This window comes from Pseudophryne corroboree, chromosome 7 (genome assembly GCF_028390025.1).
Source record: "Pseudophryne corroboree isolate aPseCor3 chromosome 7, aPseCor3.hap2, whole genome shotgun sequence".
Classification (NCBI taxonomy): Eukaryota; Metazoa; Chordata; class Amphibia; order Anura; family Myobatrachidae; genus Pseudophryne; species Pseudophryne corroboree.
In genome coordinates, this window is record NC_086450.1 from 487,017,365 (window position 1) to 487,036,339 (window position 18,975).

Consider the following 18,975-nt stretch of genomic DNA (forward strand, 5'->3'; position numbering starts at 1 on the left):
TCATATAATGTGCTCATAATATTTAATTTTATTTCTTTTTAACTTCCCCCTTGATGCTGGACATGCCCACTATTTGGAAAGTTTTGGGTGAGGGTGCTGCTGCCATGGCCCATGTCTAGACCTTACACCTCTGGTGCTGCCCATGTGGGGCCACTAGTACAAATTTTTCCAGGGCCGCTTTTTGTTCCCAATCCGCCCCTGGTTTCTACATAGTATAATCTGCCCAGCATATTGGCTGTAGTACTTACTTTGAAAAAGTTTATATCAATTAGATAGTTGGTGCTTCGATATATTTAATCACTCTTACAAGTGTGTTGTCGTCGCTGATATTACCATATGCCTAATGTACCGCTGAAATCACAAGCATTTATTTTCACATAATGGGACCTATTTATTAATTATTGTGTTGTTGACCTGATGATGATTTTTTTTTTATTGCCGATAATTATGGTAGTAAGAAACAGGATGCGCTGATTTAAATCACATGGATTTTTTTTTCTTTAATCATTGATTTAAATCATGTGATTAAAAAATAAAAAATCAAATATAAAGGTGTTTAGTATTGTTAAAATTAACGTTGAAAATTTACATTTTTGACAGTTGTGTTTCAAGAATTCAATATATAGTAACACGGATGTAGATTATGGCTATTACTTGCTGACCTAATTTAATTGACTCATGTGATACAAAGAGGCACAGTAGGTGTGCATTAGAGAGTCATTGCAATTACCTATACCCCTTTCAGACCGCACAAATAACCAGTATCGACCAGGGTTCTAGGGTTTATGGTAATGGAGACAAGATAATTTAAATGAGCCACTGACAGTCCTTGTAGGCCTGAAGTGATTCCCAGGATGCACCTCTGCTTTATCTTATCAGCAGAACTTTACCCTTTTTAGAAGCATAATATTTGGCAAGACTCTTATATTGGCAGATACCTATTGGGAACAGAGTAGACTAAAGCACACATGAAATTCTTAAGCTTTTATTTCACCATTTTCTAAACTCAAAATACTTTGTGAGAATTTTAATGAAGTTCCTAAATTTGTTTTTTTTTTAGATCTTTGTTTCAGCCCTAATGCATATACTAGAAACTGTAGGGACATGTACAAAACTTAGTATCCCCTTACCTGTGCACAAACACTGGGACAATAAAATCTGAAGTTTTGATTTCTTTTTCCGCCTTCACAATTCTTTGAGAAAGGTCAAATCCTCGGCTCCATGTAACAGTGTCACCCAGAGGAAGCAGATTTCCTGAAATACAATATAATATTTCTACCAGCTCTCTGTATATCTACAATTCCCAGTACAGCTGGGAAGTAGGGTGAGTGAGGGAGTAATAAGCAAAGGGTGGAACCTATTTCCTCTAACGACGGCAGGACTAATAGGAGTAGAGCAGTTGGAACAGATGAATGGTTAAAAGTAAGAGGAATTCTGGGCTAAATGGCCACTGAGTAGATGAAGGTTGTCATTGAAGTTTTAGAGAAGAGGGCTGTGAGTACAGGAGAGTTGAGGACCTTGCTCCTAGGAGCTTACAATCCAGGGGATGACATAATGAGTGAGCATGTGGATGGGGACCTGTGGGCAGGACGTAGGCGAGGCAGAGATGACTGAGGTAGGAGGGTGGTGGAAGTGACCTGGTGACAAGGTTATATGGTGGAAGGTTACACTTTGATGACCAGGTGAGTTTTCAGTATGCGTTTGAAGCTATGCAGGGTCAGTGAGAGCCTGATTGAGTGAGGGAGCTCATTCCAGTGAAGGGGGAGCCGCACGGACAAAATTTGGGATTTGAGCGAGAGATGCAATAACCAAGGCAGAAGAGATGTGATGATCATTGGCTGACCAGAGACGGCGGGAGGAAGTATGTAAGGAGATGAGGCTGGTGATGTGAGGGACGATGGAGTTAGAGAGGGCCTTTTATGTGGGGGTGAGGAGTCAATGCAAGTTTTGGCAGAGGGGAGTGGTGGATGTGGAATGGCGGGAGAGGAAGATGAGTCTAGCTGCAGTGCTGAAAACAGATCGGAGGGGAGCAAGATGGGAATGTGGGAGCTCAGTGAAGAGAAGGTTGCAGTAGTTGAGCCGAGAAATGATTAGTGAGTGGATAATCAGTTTGGCAGCATTCTGAGAGAGGAATTGCCTGATGCAAGCGAGGATGCATAGCTGGAACAGACAGGACTGTGCCAGAGATTGAATGTGGGGGGCAAAGGAGAGGGTGGAGTAAAGGTTGAGCGGAATTGGGGAGGAGGCGAGATGATGGTGTTGTCAGTAGTGATGGAAAGATTAGGGAGATATAGACTCTGTTAGAGGGGAATGCGGTGAGTTCAGTTTTTTCCATGCTGAGCTATAGAGAGCACTCACACATCCAGGTGGAGATGGTGGAGAGGCAGGTAGATACCTGAGAGAGGACAGAAGAGAAGAGGTCAGGAGAAGAGTGGTATGGTTGCATGTTGCCAGCATAGAGGTGGAATTGGAGGCCAAAGGAACTTAGGAGTTCTCCCAGGGAAGAGGTCTACAGTACAAGTGAAGGGGGCCAAGGACAGAACCCTGTGGGAAACCAACGGGAAGGATGGAAGGTGGTGAGGCGGAGCTGGAGGCAAACATAGAGGAGCAGTTGGCAAAGTAGAAGGTGAATCAAGCATGGGTGTTCCAGATAGGTCTGAGGGGTGTGGAGGAGGAGAGGATGATCCATGGTGTTGAAGACAGCATAGAGGTCCAGGAGGATAAGCAGACAGAAGTGACCCCTGGATTTGTCTGAAAGCAGGTCATTGGTAACTTTGACCAGGGCAGTTCCAGTGGAGTAAAGTGGGGAAGAACCAGGTTGCAGGGGATCAAGGATAGCGTCCTCAGAGAGGTAGCTGCTGAGATGGTTGTAGACAAGCTGCTCAATCAGTTTGGAAGTGACAGGGAGAAGAGAAACGGGGCTGTAACTAGTGGGTGAGGACAGGTTGAGGTTGGGTTTTTTGAGAAGCCAGATGTGGGCTCTTGTTCTATCAGGGCCCAGGACTCAAAGCCCGACAATCCCTTCTTGATGGCAGTCCTGCTTGTAATAACTAAATGCAGCAATGCACAAATGGCAACATTTTCTACAAAGTCCATATATTGAAATATGTCCCTTATTCCTTTTGCTGATTATACGGTATGCCTTAAACACTTTGTATGACATACAAAGCTTTTCACAACAATTGCAGAAGGAGACTTGGGCCAGTATTCAATTACATCGGGAGTGAAAACTCCAGATGCGTGTTCGTTTTTTTTCAGGCTATTCAATTTGAACACCCCAAAAAAAGTACTTTATCACCGGAAAACACACAGGTTCAGTGAAACCTGTGTGTTTTTGGCAGAAACAGCCCCGTTTTCAGACAAAACTGGGCTGTTTTCATGGATTTTGGTTTGCCTGTCTGCCGGAGGCATGTGAAGCAAATGCCCGATAAGCCATGGCACGCTCCAGTTTATCGGGGCCAATTGAATAGCCCCTCAGCGATACTTTTACCCATGATCTGTAATCAAGGGTAATTGAATAACCCCCTAGGTGAGGGTGTGACAAGTCCTCCCTATTATGTAGTTTAGCAGCGCTCTTTGTAGTGATTGTAGAAGGAGGCAGTTGGTGATCATGGTGGGATGTGATATACTCTACACACTGCTCACAGTGACTGTAAAAAGAGATATCTGGTGATCATTTTGGAAAGTGTGAAATGTCCCTTCTCATTGCATTGCTTAGTGGTGCACCTCACAGTAATTGCTGAAAGGGGTAACTGGCAATCGTGTTGGAATATGTCACACACTAATAAATGGACCCAGCACATGCTGGGTAACCACAGACCACCCAGCCCCCTCCTAGGCCTATCCAGTAACCGCCACACCACCTCACTGCTCCTTTCCATCCCAGTTAAATATCTACCTAGGGATGGCCATTGGTGGCTTATCCAGCAATGGTACCATCAATGGATAACCTTGATGGTGTTAAACCATCTAGAATGAAACCATCAATGCTTTTACCCATCGATGGTCACCCCCTGCATTACTGACTACGGGCCAACCAGAACCCGGGGGCGTGGCTTCACAGATGTCAGGGATGGTAAGCTCTGTGCCCTTACACTTTGAGGGGGGAAAAAATAATTCACTAGCATTGAACCTTCGATGGCTTTAAACCATCTAGTTCTCCTCCATCGATGGTAAAAGTATTCAACATCGGTCATAGACCATCGATTATTATCCCGAACCATTGATGGTCGATGGCCATCCCTATATCTACCGCATCACATTCCCAATCAGTCTGTCCTGTCAGTGCAGCGGGAGCTACTGGGGAATCTTATGCCTCCCGTCCCATGCATTCCATTACTCCAACTGCGCATGTCAGAGATGGGACAGACCGTAGCCAGTTATTATATAGATTTTGTTTTATGGAACTTCCTGTACAAGCATTAGCACTAATAATAGTAATAATAATAATAATAATAATAATAATAATAATAATAATAAAAAATAATAATAATAATAATAGTAATAATAATAATAATAATAATAATAATAATAATAATAATAATAATTAATAGGTTTAGATAAATCTAGCAAGTTCTTTGGAAATTAAGTGACATAATTATTGTGTCCTTAAAATCAGTGACAGAACAATGAAATTATATTCTTACCAAGCTGAGCAAAGATTTCTCCTGTCTCGTAGGGGTCCAGCGATTTATATCCGCGATTATCCACTAGAGTGATGTTTTCCGTCAGCTTATATGGCATTCTCACAGTTGTTGCTCCTCCAAGTGTTCCCCTCGCCTTGGCCAAGTTCTTGTATTCTCCATCATCCCAGACATACTTACAGGTGTTGATGAATGAGGACTTGCCATTCCCTAATAGACCAAAGAGCTGGACGAGAATTCTGTCAAAGCCCTGATTACCTCTTTTACATTGGTCAAAATCAAATTGGTTAATCATATGTCTGTATTGATCTATATCCATGTCTGCCTGACTTAATCCTACCTTCTCTGTGACTGCAAGTAAAGGGACAATGTAATTACCTTCTTGAAGTTACATTATATAGGAATAATAAAGACAGAACTTCCTCCTTTACAACCAATGATACCATATCAGGCATTTTCTGAGCAGGTTTCCTTATTTCTTGAAGCTGCAGGACCAAAGGTTACATAGCACCACCATATACTGTACATAATGCAGAGGGCCAATAACTAAAGTGACTGTAGGCTGATTACAGTATATAGCAATTGCTTGGTGAATGAATAATGATGCTATCCACATAGGCAAACGCAGGGGGGCGGGGTGGTTCTGGTTGCCTGGAAACCCCCCTCTTCTTGGCAAGTGGCTCAAATTATGACAACAATAGCAATGATGTATAAGATTACTAGAGCTGCAGCCACATCATGCAGAGTAAGGGACAGAGCAGAGCTGCCGCACATGCCTAGTGATAGCAGCTTCTTCTACCAAGTTTGCTGTGTGTGTGGATCTGAGTCCTCAATCAGTGCACTGCACCAGAGAGGAGCTACCAGGAAGAAAAAACAGGAGCCTTACCATGAGGTGGGAGAATGTGTGCTTAGAAAGTGCAGTACTGGTTCTGTTATACCCCTTTCATACCGCCAATGCCGGATACCAACCGGTAATTGGGAACGGGTCCTTCCCGGGTGGGATCCGGTATTGGACGCCGCTACTGGCTTACCCGACCCGACAATATGTTGGCCAGGTTGCCATAGCAGCAGGGAGCGGAGCCAGCAGCGAGGGCGGAGGTGGCGCTGGGAGATGAGATCATTTTCACACCGCCTCTCTCTGTTGTAGTAAACGGGTCCCGGGTCATATCGACCCAGGAGCCGTTTACGCTACCATCGACCCAGTATTCAACCTGGGTACAACACTGCTTTATTCCCGGGTTGAATTGCCAGGTCAGGCAACCCAGGATTTCCTAAAGGGGTATTATATATGTGTATAGAAGCTCAATCCCTTCTCTGTATGGAAAAGTGTGTGTATAAGATCCATAGCAAACTCAGGCCCCCATTTATCAACGAGTTTCCTTGCTGGAAACTCGTTTTTGGAGTTAAATGGGACCAATCGCTATTTAACAAGGCTAATAGCGCTGCTAGTGAGCAGCGCTATTGGCCTTTCATATTCCCCATACTGCGGCATGCTAAACTGTATTTAAGAACGAGCGCTATTTCTGAAAAAGTGCTCGCTTACCTGTAATGGCCTCGTCTGCTCCGGGCAGACGTTAGGACACCACTGCATTGGAGTCCATCCTGCGCTCTGACTTCCCCCTCCCGCAGCAATCCCAGCATGCATCTCGCCTGCAGGGTTGCTATAGAGACAGGAAGCCTGAGGAGTTCTCTCAGGCTATACAGTGTAGTGGCGGCGTTGTACGGCGTATGTCACAGTATGGCCGCCACGTCCGGAAATCATTAGTGCGCATGTGTGTAATGCACCACAATGTGAAAAAAAAATAAAAAAAATGTAATGCACAAGTACGGATGCAGGTAAGTTGGTAATTCAGTTTACAATATTAAGCAATGGCAATAAATTTCACAAAAGAAAATAATACATTTATTTAATTGTTCTGGAACTGGTAGCCCCGGAGTTGTTTTCTCTGCAAGTACCTGGATCCAAATGGTTCAACTGTAATACCTCCAGACAAGTGCACCAGCAATTACACAAATATTCTTTTGCACTGTAAATACTTCAATTTGCAGAGAACAGAATTCGACAACAATACTATATAAATACAATACTAATTGTTAATAGAGCTTGTCTAATACAAGCTGTTAACCATTACTACTACACATGCAAACAATAGTGCAATACCTTTAGTCACTCTTACACTACTCGGTACTATCAATATCCCCAATAACCTTAAATCACAAAGTTCAGCTGAGTATTTTATAGATGGTGCATGTTAGGTTAGGTGTCTTGTCTCCAATAGGGATTAATGAAATTAGGCAAATGTTTCGAGTAAATTTCCCATTTCAATAGTTGCTGCTCGACCAGCACAAAAGAGACACTTTCTCTAGGTTGCAGCTACTCCTCTCTCAAGTGACGTTTCCTAGCAAGATTGCAAATGAGTACATTAATTCCAACTAGTCTGTTTCTGCCTTTTCTTTATAGTTCCCTGAGGATGTGAGGGTTTACAGTACTCAGGCGTTGGTTACTCCGTGGGGTATGCTGTCTAAATCCCTCAAGGGTAATAATTAATGTAGAATATCCTTTTACGGTACTCCTTGTCTCTCTCTTTACCTCATGTGCAGCTTTCCTTCACTAACTTTCTGTAATGTCAATCAAGTATGCAGGAGCATTAGTGTAAAGAAAGGCTTCACTAGCTGCATCGCTGGCAGGGCCGGATTAACAATGGGGCGGATGGAGCTGCAGCTCCAGGCCCCCCATTCAAAATAGGCCCACAGGATCCCTTGCAGTACTGCCAGTGTTGACAGGAAAAAGTTTTTCCTGTCACCACCAGCCCAGCATACTCTCCCCCTGACCAGAGCCGGCCTTCTAAGCCGTAAGCACCACCTCCCAGACCTGTAAGAAGCTCCGCCTCCAGGATCCGCACACAGCTCAGCCTCTGTGATCTGTCCAAGCTCTGCCCCCGGGACCCGTCCAGAGCTCCATCTTCGGGATCCGTCCAAGTTCCGCCCCTGGGACCCGTCCAGAGCTCCATCTTCGGGATCCGTCCAAGCTCCGCCCCCGGGACCCGTCAAAGCTCCGCCTCCGGGATCCGTCTAAGCTCCTCCCCCATGATCCGTCCAAAGCCCCGCCTCCAGGATCCATCCAAGCTCCGCCCCCAGGACCCGTTCAAAGCTCTGCCTCCTGTGCACCTTTGGATCATGGATGGCCTGTAGCTTTGCAGACTCTGCTGACAGTGTTAGAACTCTGAAGATGGATCTTCAGCAGGTGGGTAAAGCTGGGGGTCAGTGAGGTTGCCGGGGAAGGGGGGGGGGAGTTGTGAGTGCTAGATCATTTAGGACAGAGGTCTGCTGCTTGTTTGCACCGTTCACACAGGGGGTCGCATCTCCTCCTGTGAACATGCTGCACCTCCCCCATCCCATTTTTACTCCTTTCATGTCATCTGCTGCTCTTACACCAGTATCCCCCCCCCCTTCCCACCTGTATCTCCCCCCCTCCTCCCCACCTGTATCCCCCCCTCCCACCTGCATCTCCCCCCTTCTCACCTGTATCTCCCCCTCCCCACCTGTATCTCCCCCCCCCACCTGTATCTCCCCCCCCTCCTCCCCACCTGTATCCCCCCCTCCCACCTGTATCTCCCCCTCCTCCCCACCTGTATCTCCCCCCTCCTCCCCACCTGTATCTCCCCTCTTCTCGCCTGTATCTCCACCCACCTGTATCTCCCCCCCCTCCCCACCTGCATCTCCCCCCCCCCTCCCCACCTGCATCTACCCCCCCCCTCCCCACCTGCATCTCCCCCCTCCCTCCCCACCTGCATCTCCCCCCTCCCTCCCCACCTGCATCTCCCCCCTCCCACCTGTATCTTTCCCCTCCCCACCTGTATCTCCCCCCCTTCTCGCCTGTATCTCCCCTCCCTCCCCACCTGTATCTCCCTCCCTCCCCACCTGCATCTCCCCTCCCTCCCCACATGTATCTCCCCTCCCTCCCCACCTGCATCTCCCCCCCTCCCCACCTGTATCTCCCCCCCCTTCTCACCTGTATCTCCCCCACCTGTATCTTCCCCCCCTCCCCACCTGTATCCCCCCCCTCCCCACCTGTATCTCCCCCTCCTCCCCACCTGTATCTCCCCCCCTTCTCACCTGTATCTCCCCCCACCTGTATCTCCCCCCCCTCCCCACCTGTATCTCCCCCCCTTCTCGCCTGTATCTTCCCCTCCTCCCCACCTGTATCTCCCCCTCCTCCCCACCTGTATCTCCCCCTCCTCCCCACCTGTATCTCCCCCTCCTCCCCACCTGTATCTCCCCTCCCTCCCCACCTGTATCTCCCCTCCCTCCCCACATGTATCTCCCCTCCCTCCCCACCTGCATCTCCCCTCCCTCCCCACCTGCATCTCCCCCCCTTCTCGCCTGTATCTTCCCCTCCTCCCCACCTGTATCTCCCCCTCCTCCCCACCTGTATCTCCCCCTCCTCCCCACCTGTATCTCCCCCTCCTCCCCACCTGTATCTCCCCTCCCTCCCCACCTGTATCTCCCCTCCCTCCCCACATGTATCTCCCCTCCCTCCCCACCTGTATCTCCCCCCCTCCCCACCTGTATCTCCCCCCCTCCCCACCTGTATCTCCCCCCCCTTCTCACCTGTATCTCCCCCACCTGTATCTTCCCCCCCTCCCAACCTGTATCCCCCCCTCCCCACCTGTATCTCCCCCTCCTCCCCACCTGTATCTCCCCCCCTTCTCACCTGTATCTCCCCCCACCTGTATCTTCCCCCCCTCCCAACCTGTATCCCCCCCTCCCCACCTGCATCTCCCCACCTGTATCTCCCCCCTTCTCACCTGTATCTCCCCCCACCTGTATCTCCCCCTCCTCCCCACCTGTATCTCCCCCCTCCTCCCCACCTGTATCTCCCCTCTTCTCACCTGTATCTCCCCCCACCTGTATCTCCCCCCCCTCCCCACCTGCATCTCCCCCCCCCCTCCCCACCTGCATCTCCCCCCCCTCCCCACCTGCATCTCCCCCCTCCCATCTGTATCTTTCCCCTCCCCACCTGTATCTCACCCCCCTCCCCACCTGTATCTCCCCCCCTCCCCACCTGTATCTCCCCCCCCCTTCTCACCTGTATCTCCCCCCACCTGTATCTCCCCCCCTCCACACCTGTATCTCGCCCCCTCCCCACCTGTATCTACCCCCCCCTTCTCTCCTGTATCTCCCCCCACCTGTATCTCCCCCCCCCCTCCCCACCTGTATCTCGATGTTCAAGTGTGTATGTTGCAACAGGGAAGCGCTGATATAGATGCACATTCAGGTATGGGTCGTTGGCTCGACCCAACTTAGGTCGACCACTGAAGGTCCACATTGCTGTTAGGTCGACAGGCAATGGGCATTAGGTCGACATGTAATAGATCAACAGGTAAAAAGGTCGACATGAGTTTTTTTACTGTTTTTGGTGTTGTTTTCTCTGTAAAGTGACTGGGAACCCCAATTAGTACACCATGTCCCCTTGCATGCTTCGGGCAAGGTGTTTCCCTCCGCTACCGCTGTGCTCAGCACAGGTTACAATTCCAGTCGTAGTCCACGTGGATCGTTAAGTATGAAAAAACAAAAAATAAAATGTTGAAAACTCATGTCAACCTTTTGCCCTGTCGACCTAGTACATGTCGACCTATTGCCTTTCGACCTAACAGGTCGACCACTGAAGGTCGAGATTGCTAACGACCGCATCCCGCACATTCAATCTAATGGAGTACTGATGAATGCTCTAAATGAGAATCTTCAGCTACATGTCCTCTTTTAATTGCACACTTTTTTTTTTCTTAGGAAAACATTTCTGTTCCCTTTCCACCTGTATCTATACCACCTCCCCACCTGTGTGTCTACCACCTCCCCACCTGTGTGTCTACCACCTCCCCACCTGTGTGTCTACCACCTCCCCACCTGTGTCTCTGTCTCCCTCACCACCTGTATCCCTACCCCCTCCCCACCTGTATGACTCCCCCTCTCCACATATGTTTCTGCCTTCTCTCTACCTGTGCTTCCACCACTCTCTCCATTTGTGTCTCTGTGCCACCTTCACTACCTGTCTCTCTGCCACCTTCACTACCTGTGTGTCCACCCCTATACCTTCCTACCAGTACCTCTGCCTCGTTCGCCCCTTGTGCCATTGCCCCCTTCCTACCTGTTTCTCTGCCCTCTCCCCACCTGTGCTTCTGCCCTCCTTTCCACCTGTGTCTCTGCTCCTATCAACCTCTTTCTCTGCCATCCACCCCACCTATGGTTCTGCCTTCTCTCTACCTGTGCTTCTACCTCTGTCACTACCTTCCACTCCACCTGTGTCTTTGCCTTGTCTCCATCTGCGCTTCCGCCTCCCTCTCCAAATGCATCTCTGCCTCCCTCCCCACCTATATCTTTACCCCCTTCTCCACCTGTGTGTCTGTCTTCTCCCCATCTACGCTTCAGTCTCTGTCTCCAAATGTATCTCTGCCTCCCCCCACCTGTGTCTCTACTCCTTTCACGACCCGTACTTCCACCCCTCTTGCCACCTGCGCCTCTCACAAACTGTGTAGAAAAGAGGGCAGTGCCTGATAGACCAAATGTAGCAGCAGTTTCATCATGGAGCCATCAGAGTTCCTAATATGAGTAATGCAGGGGACCCTGAATACAATGTGAAGATCAGGTCAGTAGTCTGTGTTGGGGGTATGTCCTGCACATTCCTGTTTCAAGATCCTGCGCATGCCTAAGCCGGCCACTAAGCTGATGCACTGTAGTGAGTATTTAGACATCCAGCGTAGTCCCTCCCATCCCCAGGACCAGGTACGCACCCCTCCCTGCTTCTATACCCAGCTGTCCCCCTTTTTTTCCTACTCCTTCCTTCCTCAGGCTCACCCCTCCTTTCCCTCTATCCTGTTGTTCTGCTTCACTCTAAAGGATGAGGTGTGAGTAGTTAACAGTAATGTAGTGTTGGGAGGTAGATTGGTGAGGTGTAGTGCGGGGATATAGTGTGGGGAGGTAGCGTAGTGATATAGCGCAGGAATGTAGTGTAAGTAGGTAACAGTCATGTAGTGTTGGGAGGTAGGTTGGTGAGGTGTAGTGCGGGGATATAGTGTGGGGAGGTAGCGTAGTGATATAGTGCAGGAATGTAGTGTAAGTAGGTAACAGTAATGTAGTGTTGGGAGGTAGGTTGGTGAGGTGTAGTGCGGGGATATAGTGTGGGGAGGTAGCGTAGTGATATAGTGCAGGAATGTAGTGTAAGTAGGTAACAGTAATGTAGTGTTGGGAGGTAGATTGGTGAGGTGTAGTGCGGGGATATAGTGTGGGGAGGTAGCGTAGTGATATAGTGCAGGAATGTAGTGTAAGTAGGTAACAGTAATGTAGTGTTGGGAGGTAGGTTGGTGAGGTGTAGTGCGGGGATATAGTGTGGGGAGGTAGCGTAGTGATATAGCGCAGGAATGTAGTGTAAGTAGGTAACAGTAATGTACTGTTGGGAGGTAGGATGGTGAGGTGTAGTGCGGGGATATAGTGTGGGGAGGTAGCGTAGTGATATAGCGCAGGAATGTAGTGTAAGTAGGTAACAGTAATGTAGTGTTGGGAGGTAGGTTGGTGAGGTGTAGTGCAGGGATATAGTGTGGGGAGGTAGCGTAGTGATATAGTGCAGGAATGTAGTGTAAGTAGGTAACAGTAATGTAGTGTTGGGAGGTAGGTTGGTGAGGTGTAGTGCGGGGATATAGTGTGGGGAGGTAGCGTAGTGATATAGTGCAGGAATGTAGTGCAAGTAGATAACAGTAATGTAGTGTTGGGAGGTAGGTTGGTGAGGTGTAGTGCGGGGATATAGTGTGGGTAGGTAGCGTAGTGATATAGTGCAGGAATGTAGTGTAAGCAGGTAACAGTAATGTAGTGTTGGGAGGTAGATTGGTGAGGTGTAGTGCGGGGATATAGTGTGGGGAGGTAGCGTAGTGATAGAGTGCAGGAATGTAGTGTAAGCAGGTAACAGTAATGTAGTGTTGGCAGGTAGATTGGTGAGGTGTAGTGCGGGGATATAGTGTGGGGAGGTAGCGTAGTGATATAGTGCAGGAATGTAGTGTAAGTAGGTAACGTAGTGTTGATCGGTGAGCTCTCTCCCCCAGTCAGCTGACACCGGAATCCTGCCCTGTGACACCGATCAGCTGTCCTGTAAACCGGTACCTCCATTTACAGTGTATGAGATGCCGGTTTACAGCTCATCTGATCTGGGTCACACACAGCAGGAGCCCAGTGACCATATGACTGGGGGAGAGAGCTCACTGATCACCGTGCAGCTTAGTGTAAGCAGAGGTGGGAGGGGGTGTCACAGGTAGGAAAGGGGAGTAGACGGTGGCGGCTCATGCGCTGTACAATCTCAGGATATTTTTCATGAAAAAGAGCTTTCTCACAAGCTCTGTCCCTGTATGCCATAATTGATACTTTCTTGCTATGTATTCAATCATCTCAATGCGATTTTGGTCGAATTTATCACATTCCGTGCACATGTCAGATGCGGATTGTGATAAATATGCCCCATAGTGCGGAGATGTAGTGTAGTAGTGGTATAGTGAAGAGATGTAGCGTGGGAGTGAGGAAGTGAAGTTGTATGCCACTACACCCCCCCCCACCCCCTGCCCTCACTCTGTGACGCTAATCACGCCAAATGCGCGACATGCAATAGGCCCTTCATAGATTTCAGCTCCAGGCCCATGTGGACCTTAATCTGGCACTGATCGCTGGTAAGAGTTAAATTATAGCAGGATATCTGACGGCAATACCTGCTCTTAATCCTGACTGAAAGGAAGCGCCAGTGTTCATTTACATCGGGGTGGGGAACCTTTTTTCTACCGAGGGCCATTTGGATATTTATAAAATCCTTCGGGGGCCATACAAAAATTCTCAACTTAAAAAAATTACCCTGCCCCCCAGTAGGTCTGCCCCTTAGAGGTACTGTGTGTGCACGGGCCCCAAAAAATGGGTGTGGCCAGTTAAAATGGGACGTGATACACATATGCCCCCAATAGTGCGGTGCCAGATCCACAATTGCCCCCACAGTGCCAGGTATACAAATGCCCCCACAGTGCCAGGTATACAAATGCCCCTCACAGTGCCAGGTGTACAAATGCCCCTCATAGTGCCAGGTGTACAAATGCCCCTCACAGTGCCAGGTATACAAATGCCCCTCACAGTGCCAGGTATACAGATGTCCCCACAGTGCCAGGTATACAAATGCCCCCACAGTGCCAGGTATACAAATGCCCCCCACAGTGCCAGGTATACAGATGCCCCCCCCCAGTTCCAGGTATACAGATGCCCCCACAGTGCCAGGTATACAAATGCCCCCACAGTGCCAGGTATACAAATGCCCCTCACAGTGCCAGGTATACAGATGTCCCCACAGTGCCAGGTATACAAATGCCCCTCACAGTGCCAGTTATACAGATGACCCCACAGTGCCAGGTATACAAATGCCCCTCACAGTGCCAGTTATACAGATGACCCCACAGTGCCAGGTATACAAATGCCCCTCACAGTGCCAGGTATACAGATGTCCTCCCCCCTCCCCTCTCCCCTCTGTGCTGCTTACCGTGGGACACGGAGGAGAGCGCGGCTGTCGGGTGGGAGCGGTGTTGTGTAGTACTTCAAACCAGCCATCAGTTCGAGAGCCAATCAGAGCTCGCGGACCAGCAGCCGTGGCTCCTGATTGGCTGCCGGTCCGCGAGCTCTGATTGGCTCACAGACCGGCGGATGGTTTGAAGTACTACACGCCACCGCTCCCACCTGACAGCCGCGCTCTCCTCCCTGTTCTGACAGCTGAGACACGCTGCCGCCGGACTGAGCGGCAGCGTGTCTCACTGACACAAGCTGGTGGGCCAGACCAAACGGCTTCGCGGGCCATATACGGCCCGCGGGCCGGAGGTTCCCCACTCCGGATTTACATAGTACAGAATACTGCAGGCTTGAATGCTAAAAATCAGTTCTAGGCAAATTTAGCTACCTCTGAAGGGCGTACTTTATGTAGTGCTATAGCCGGGTAGCGTGACATGCAGAATGCTCCAGGTGCTGTTTTGACTCCCTGTATATAGCCAGTGCCTGCTGAGCTGTAATGGCTCCTACTATGTGGTGCTATGGTAAATCGCAGTTATACCTCTCCAGGTGTCTGTGTTAGGTCTCCATGCTGTCTGTAGCTGTCAGTGTGGGATACTGGGTATCTTTCCGGACAATCTGCTCCCACGGACTATTCCTTTGTTACTCCTGCCCACCTCTTGCCTTAATTGGGGAGGCCTGGTCCACTCTGAGGCATTACCAACTGCCAGGGCTCCAGATAAAACTCCACCCACTGCCGCTATGGAAGCTGCTGCGGTCACTCTTATTACATCTGCACCCCCAGACTTGCCTTGCATGGGGGTAAAGCCATCTCTCTGACCACCCTTGTGGTAGGAAGGTCTGCCTCCATCTCCTCCGTCACCCCCATGCCACCTCAGCACACACTTGAAGGCAATGGCATAGCTCTCCTCTCAAGATTACCTCAGCTCAGCTCTCGCCAACCAACACTTTCTCCTCTGTCACTGGTCTCACCACCTGACTGGTCATGTGTCCTGCTCCTGAGCTCTTGAGCAGTTGCTGGGGCTGCTGGGAGCTGCAGTGTGTCAGTTGTATGATGACATACACCTGCATTATAGCATAATGCACAATGTCAGACATACTATAATACTTCACATTGTGGTGCATTACATGTGCTGAAAATTACCATATTCTGGCACATGCGCAGACTCTCCCTATACAGATCATTCGTCAGCGCTGATGTAAGGTAAACATCAACACTGACGCGGCAAATACCACCATCGCTCGCCGTGGCATAGGCTCTTCTTAAATAGAAGTGCGCGATGCCACTATACCACGGCGGGGGGAAACGGTATTTCTCTGACGTCCTAAGTGGATGCTGGAACTCTGTAAGGACCATGGGGGATAGCGGCTCCACAGGAGACTGGGCACAACTAAAGAAATATTTAGGACTACCTGGTGTGCACTGGCTCCTCCCACTATGACCCTCCTCCAGACCTCAGTTAGAATCTTGTGCCCGGCTGAGCTGGATGCACACTAGGGACTCTCCTAAACTCCTAGAAAAAGAAAGTAGGTTTTTTATTTTCAGTGAGACCTGCTGGCAACAGACTCACTGCTACGAGGGACTAAGGGGAGAAGAAGCGAACGTACCTGCTTGCAGCTAGCTTGGGCTTCTTAGGCTACTGGACACCATTAGCTCCAGAGGGATCGAACACAGGGCCCGTCCTCGATCGTCCCCGGTCCCGGAGCCGCGCCGCCGTCCCCCTTACAGAGCCAGAAGCAAGAAGTTGGTCCGGAAAATCGGCGGCAGAAGACTTCGGTCTTCACCAAGGTAGCGCGCTGTGCGCCATTGCTCCTCATGCACACCTCACACTCCGGTCACTGATGGGTGCAGGGCGCTGGGGGTGGGGGGGGGGAGCCCTGAGCAGCAATATTAACACCTTGGCTGGCAAAATCTACACCATATATAGTCAGGAAGGCTATATAGGTGTAAAAGTTACCCCTGCCAGAGTTCCAGAAAAGCGGGAGAAAGTCCGCCGAAAAAAGGGGAGGGGCTTCTCCTTCAGTACACTGGCGCCATTTTTCCCTCACAGCTCCGCTGGAAGGATCGCTACCAGGCTCTCCCCTGCAGTTTCTGACTACATAAGGGTAAAAAAGAGAGGGGGGGCACTAAATTTAGGTGCAGTATAAGTATATTAAGCAGCTATAAGGGAATTTCAATCAGTTATAGTGTTAATCCCTGTGTTATATAGCGCTCTGGTGTGTGCTGGCATACTCTCTCTGTCTCCCCAAAGGGCTTTGTGGGGTCCTGTCCTCAGTCAGAGCATTCCCTGTGTGTGTGCGGTGTGTCGGTACGGCTGTGTCGACATGTATGATGAGGAGACTTATTTGGAGGCGGAGCAGTTGCCTGTAAATGTGATGTCACCCCCTGCGGGGCTGACACCTGAGTGGATGGACTTATGGAAGGAATTACGTGATAGTGTCGACTCCCTACATAAAAGGTTTGACGACATGCCAAATATGGGACAGCCGGCTTCTCAGCCCGTGCCTGCCCAGGCGTCTCAGAAGCCATCAGGGGCTCTAAAACGCCCGCTACCTCAGATGGCAGACACAGACGTCGACACGGATACTGACTCCAGTGTCGACGACGATGAGACTAGTGTAACTTCCAATAGGGCCACACGGTACATGATTGAGGCAATGAAAAATGTGTTGCACATTACTGATATTACCCCTGGTACCACAAAAAAGGGTATTATGTTTGGGGAGAAAAAACTACCCATAGTTTTTCCCTCATCTGAGGAATTAAATGAAGTGTGTGAGGAAGCGTGGGCTTCACCCGATAAGAAATTGGTAATTTCTAAAAAGTTACTATATAGTGATGTGCACCGGAAATTTTTCGGGTTTTGTGTTTTGGTTTTGGGTTCGGTTCCGCGGCCGTGTTTTGGGTTCGAACGCGTTTTGGCAAAACCTCACCGAATTTTTTTTGTCGGATTTGGGTGTGTTTTGGATTCGGGTGTTTTTTTCAAAAAACCCTAAAAAACAGCTTAAATCATAGAATTTGGGGGTAATTTTGATCCCATAGTATTATTAACCTCAATAACCATAATTTACACTCATTTTCAGTCTATTCTGAACACCTCACACCTCACAATATTTTTTTTAGTCCTAAAAATTGCACTGAGGTCGCTGGATGACTAAGATTAGCGACCCAAGTGGCCGACACAAACACCGGGCCCATCTAGGAGTGGCACTGCAATGTCACGCAGGATGGCCCTTCCAAAAAGTACTCCCCAAACAGCACATGACGCAAAGAAAAAAAGAGGCGAAATGAGGTAGCTGTGTGACTAAGCTCAGCGACCCAAGTGGCCGACACAAACACCTGGCCCATCTAGGAGTGGCACTGCAGTGTCACGCAGGATGGCCCTATCAAAAAAGTACTCCCCAAACAGCACATGACGCAAAGAAAAAAAAAGGCGAAATGAGGTAGCTGTGTGACTAAGCTCAGCGACCCAAGTGGCCGACACAAACACCTGGCCCATCTAGGAGTGGCACTGCAGTGTCACGCAGGATGGCCCTTCCAAAAAACACTCCCCAAACAGCACATGACGCAAAGAAAAAAAGAGGCGCAATGAGGTAGCTGTGTGACTAAGATAAGCGACCCAAGTGGCCGACACAAACACCTGGCCCATCTAGGAGTGGCACTGCAGTGTCACGCAGGATGGCCCTTCCAAAAAGTACTCCCCAAACAGCACATGACGCAAAGTAAAATTAAAGAAAAAAGAGGTGCAAGATGGAATTGTCCTTGGGCCCTCCCACCCACCCTTATGTTGTATAAACAGGACATGCACACTTTAACAAACCCATCATTTCAGTGACAGGGTCTGCCACACGACTATGACTGAAATGACGGGTTGGTTTGGACCCCCACCAAAAAAGAAGCAATCAATCTCTCCTTGCACAAACTGGCTCTACAGAGGCAAGATGTCCACCTCATCATCATCCTCTGATTCATCACCCCTTTCACTGTGTACATCCCCCTCCTCACAGATTATCAATTCGTCCCCACTGGAATCCACCATCTCAGGTCCCTGTGTACTTTGTGGAGGCAATTGCTGCTGGTGAATGTCTCCACGGAGGAATTGATTATAATTCATTTTCATGAACATCATATTCTCCACATTTTCTGGAAGTAACCTCGTACGCCGATTGCTGACAAGGTGAGCGGCGGCACTAAACACTCTTTCGGAGTACACACTGGAGGGAGGGCAACTTAGGTAGAATAAAGCCAGTTTGTGCAAGGGCCTCCAAATTGCCTCTTTTTCCTGCCAGTATACTTACGGACTGTCTGACGTGCCTACTTGGATGCGGTCACTCATATAATCCTCCACCATTCTTTCAATGGTGAGAGAATCATATGCAGTGACAGCAGACGACATGTCAGTAATCGTTGGCAGGTCCTTCAGTCCGGACCAGATGTCAGCATCAGACTGCCCTGCATCACCGCCAGCGGGTGGGCTCGGAATTTGTAGCCTTTTCCTCGCACACCCATTTGCGGGAGAATGTGAAGGAGGAGCTGTTGACCGGTCACGTTCCCCTTGACTTGATAATTTTCTCACCAGCAGGTCTTTGAACCCCTGCAGACTTGTGTCTGCCGGAAAGAGAGATACAACGTAGGTTTTAAATCTAGGATCGAGCACGGTGGCCAAAATGTAGTGCTCTGATTTCAACAGATTTACCACCCGTGAATCCTGGTTAAGCGAATGAAGGGCTCCATCCAGAAGTCCCACATGCCTAG

At 49.3% G+C, this 18,975-nt stretch overlaps 1 protein-coding gene across 4 annotated transcripts in view; it reads right to left on the minus strand.

Moving 5' to 3' along the window:
* Positions 1-15,225, minus strand: part of LOC134943904 (uncharacterized) — a 32,325-nt gene extending 17,100 nt beyond the window's left edge. Inside the window, exons 1-3 of one of the 4 annotated variants that reach the window (XM_063932471.1) lie at positions 15,141-15,225; positions 4,647-4,869; positions 1,131-1,254 (exon numbers count right to left, since the gene is read on the minus strand). In XM_063932471.1, the coding sequence (XP_063788541.1) occupies positions 1,131-1,254; positions 4,647-4,743 (221 nt within the window). In that variant the 5' untranslated portion in view covers positions 4,744-4,869; positions 15,141-15,225. Of the gene's footprint in view, positions 1-1,130; positions 1,255-4,646; positions 4,995-14,760 lie in introns of all 4 variants that reach the window. The other 3 variants (XM_063932470.1, XM_063932468.1, XM_063932469.1) reach the window with 3 other exon arrangements.
* Positions 15,226-18,975: the final 3,750 nt, after the last annotated feature.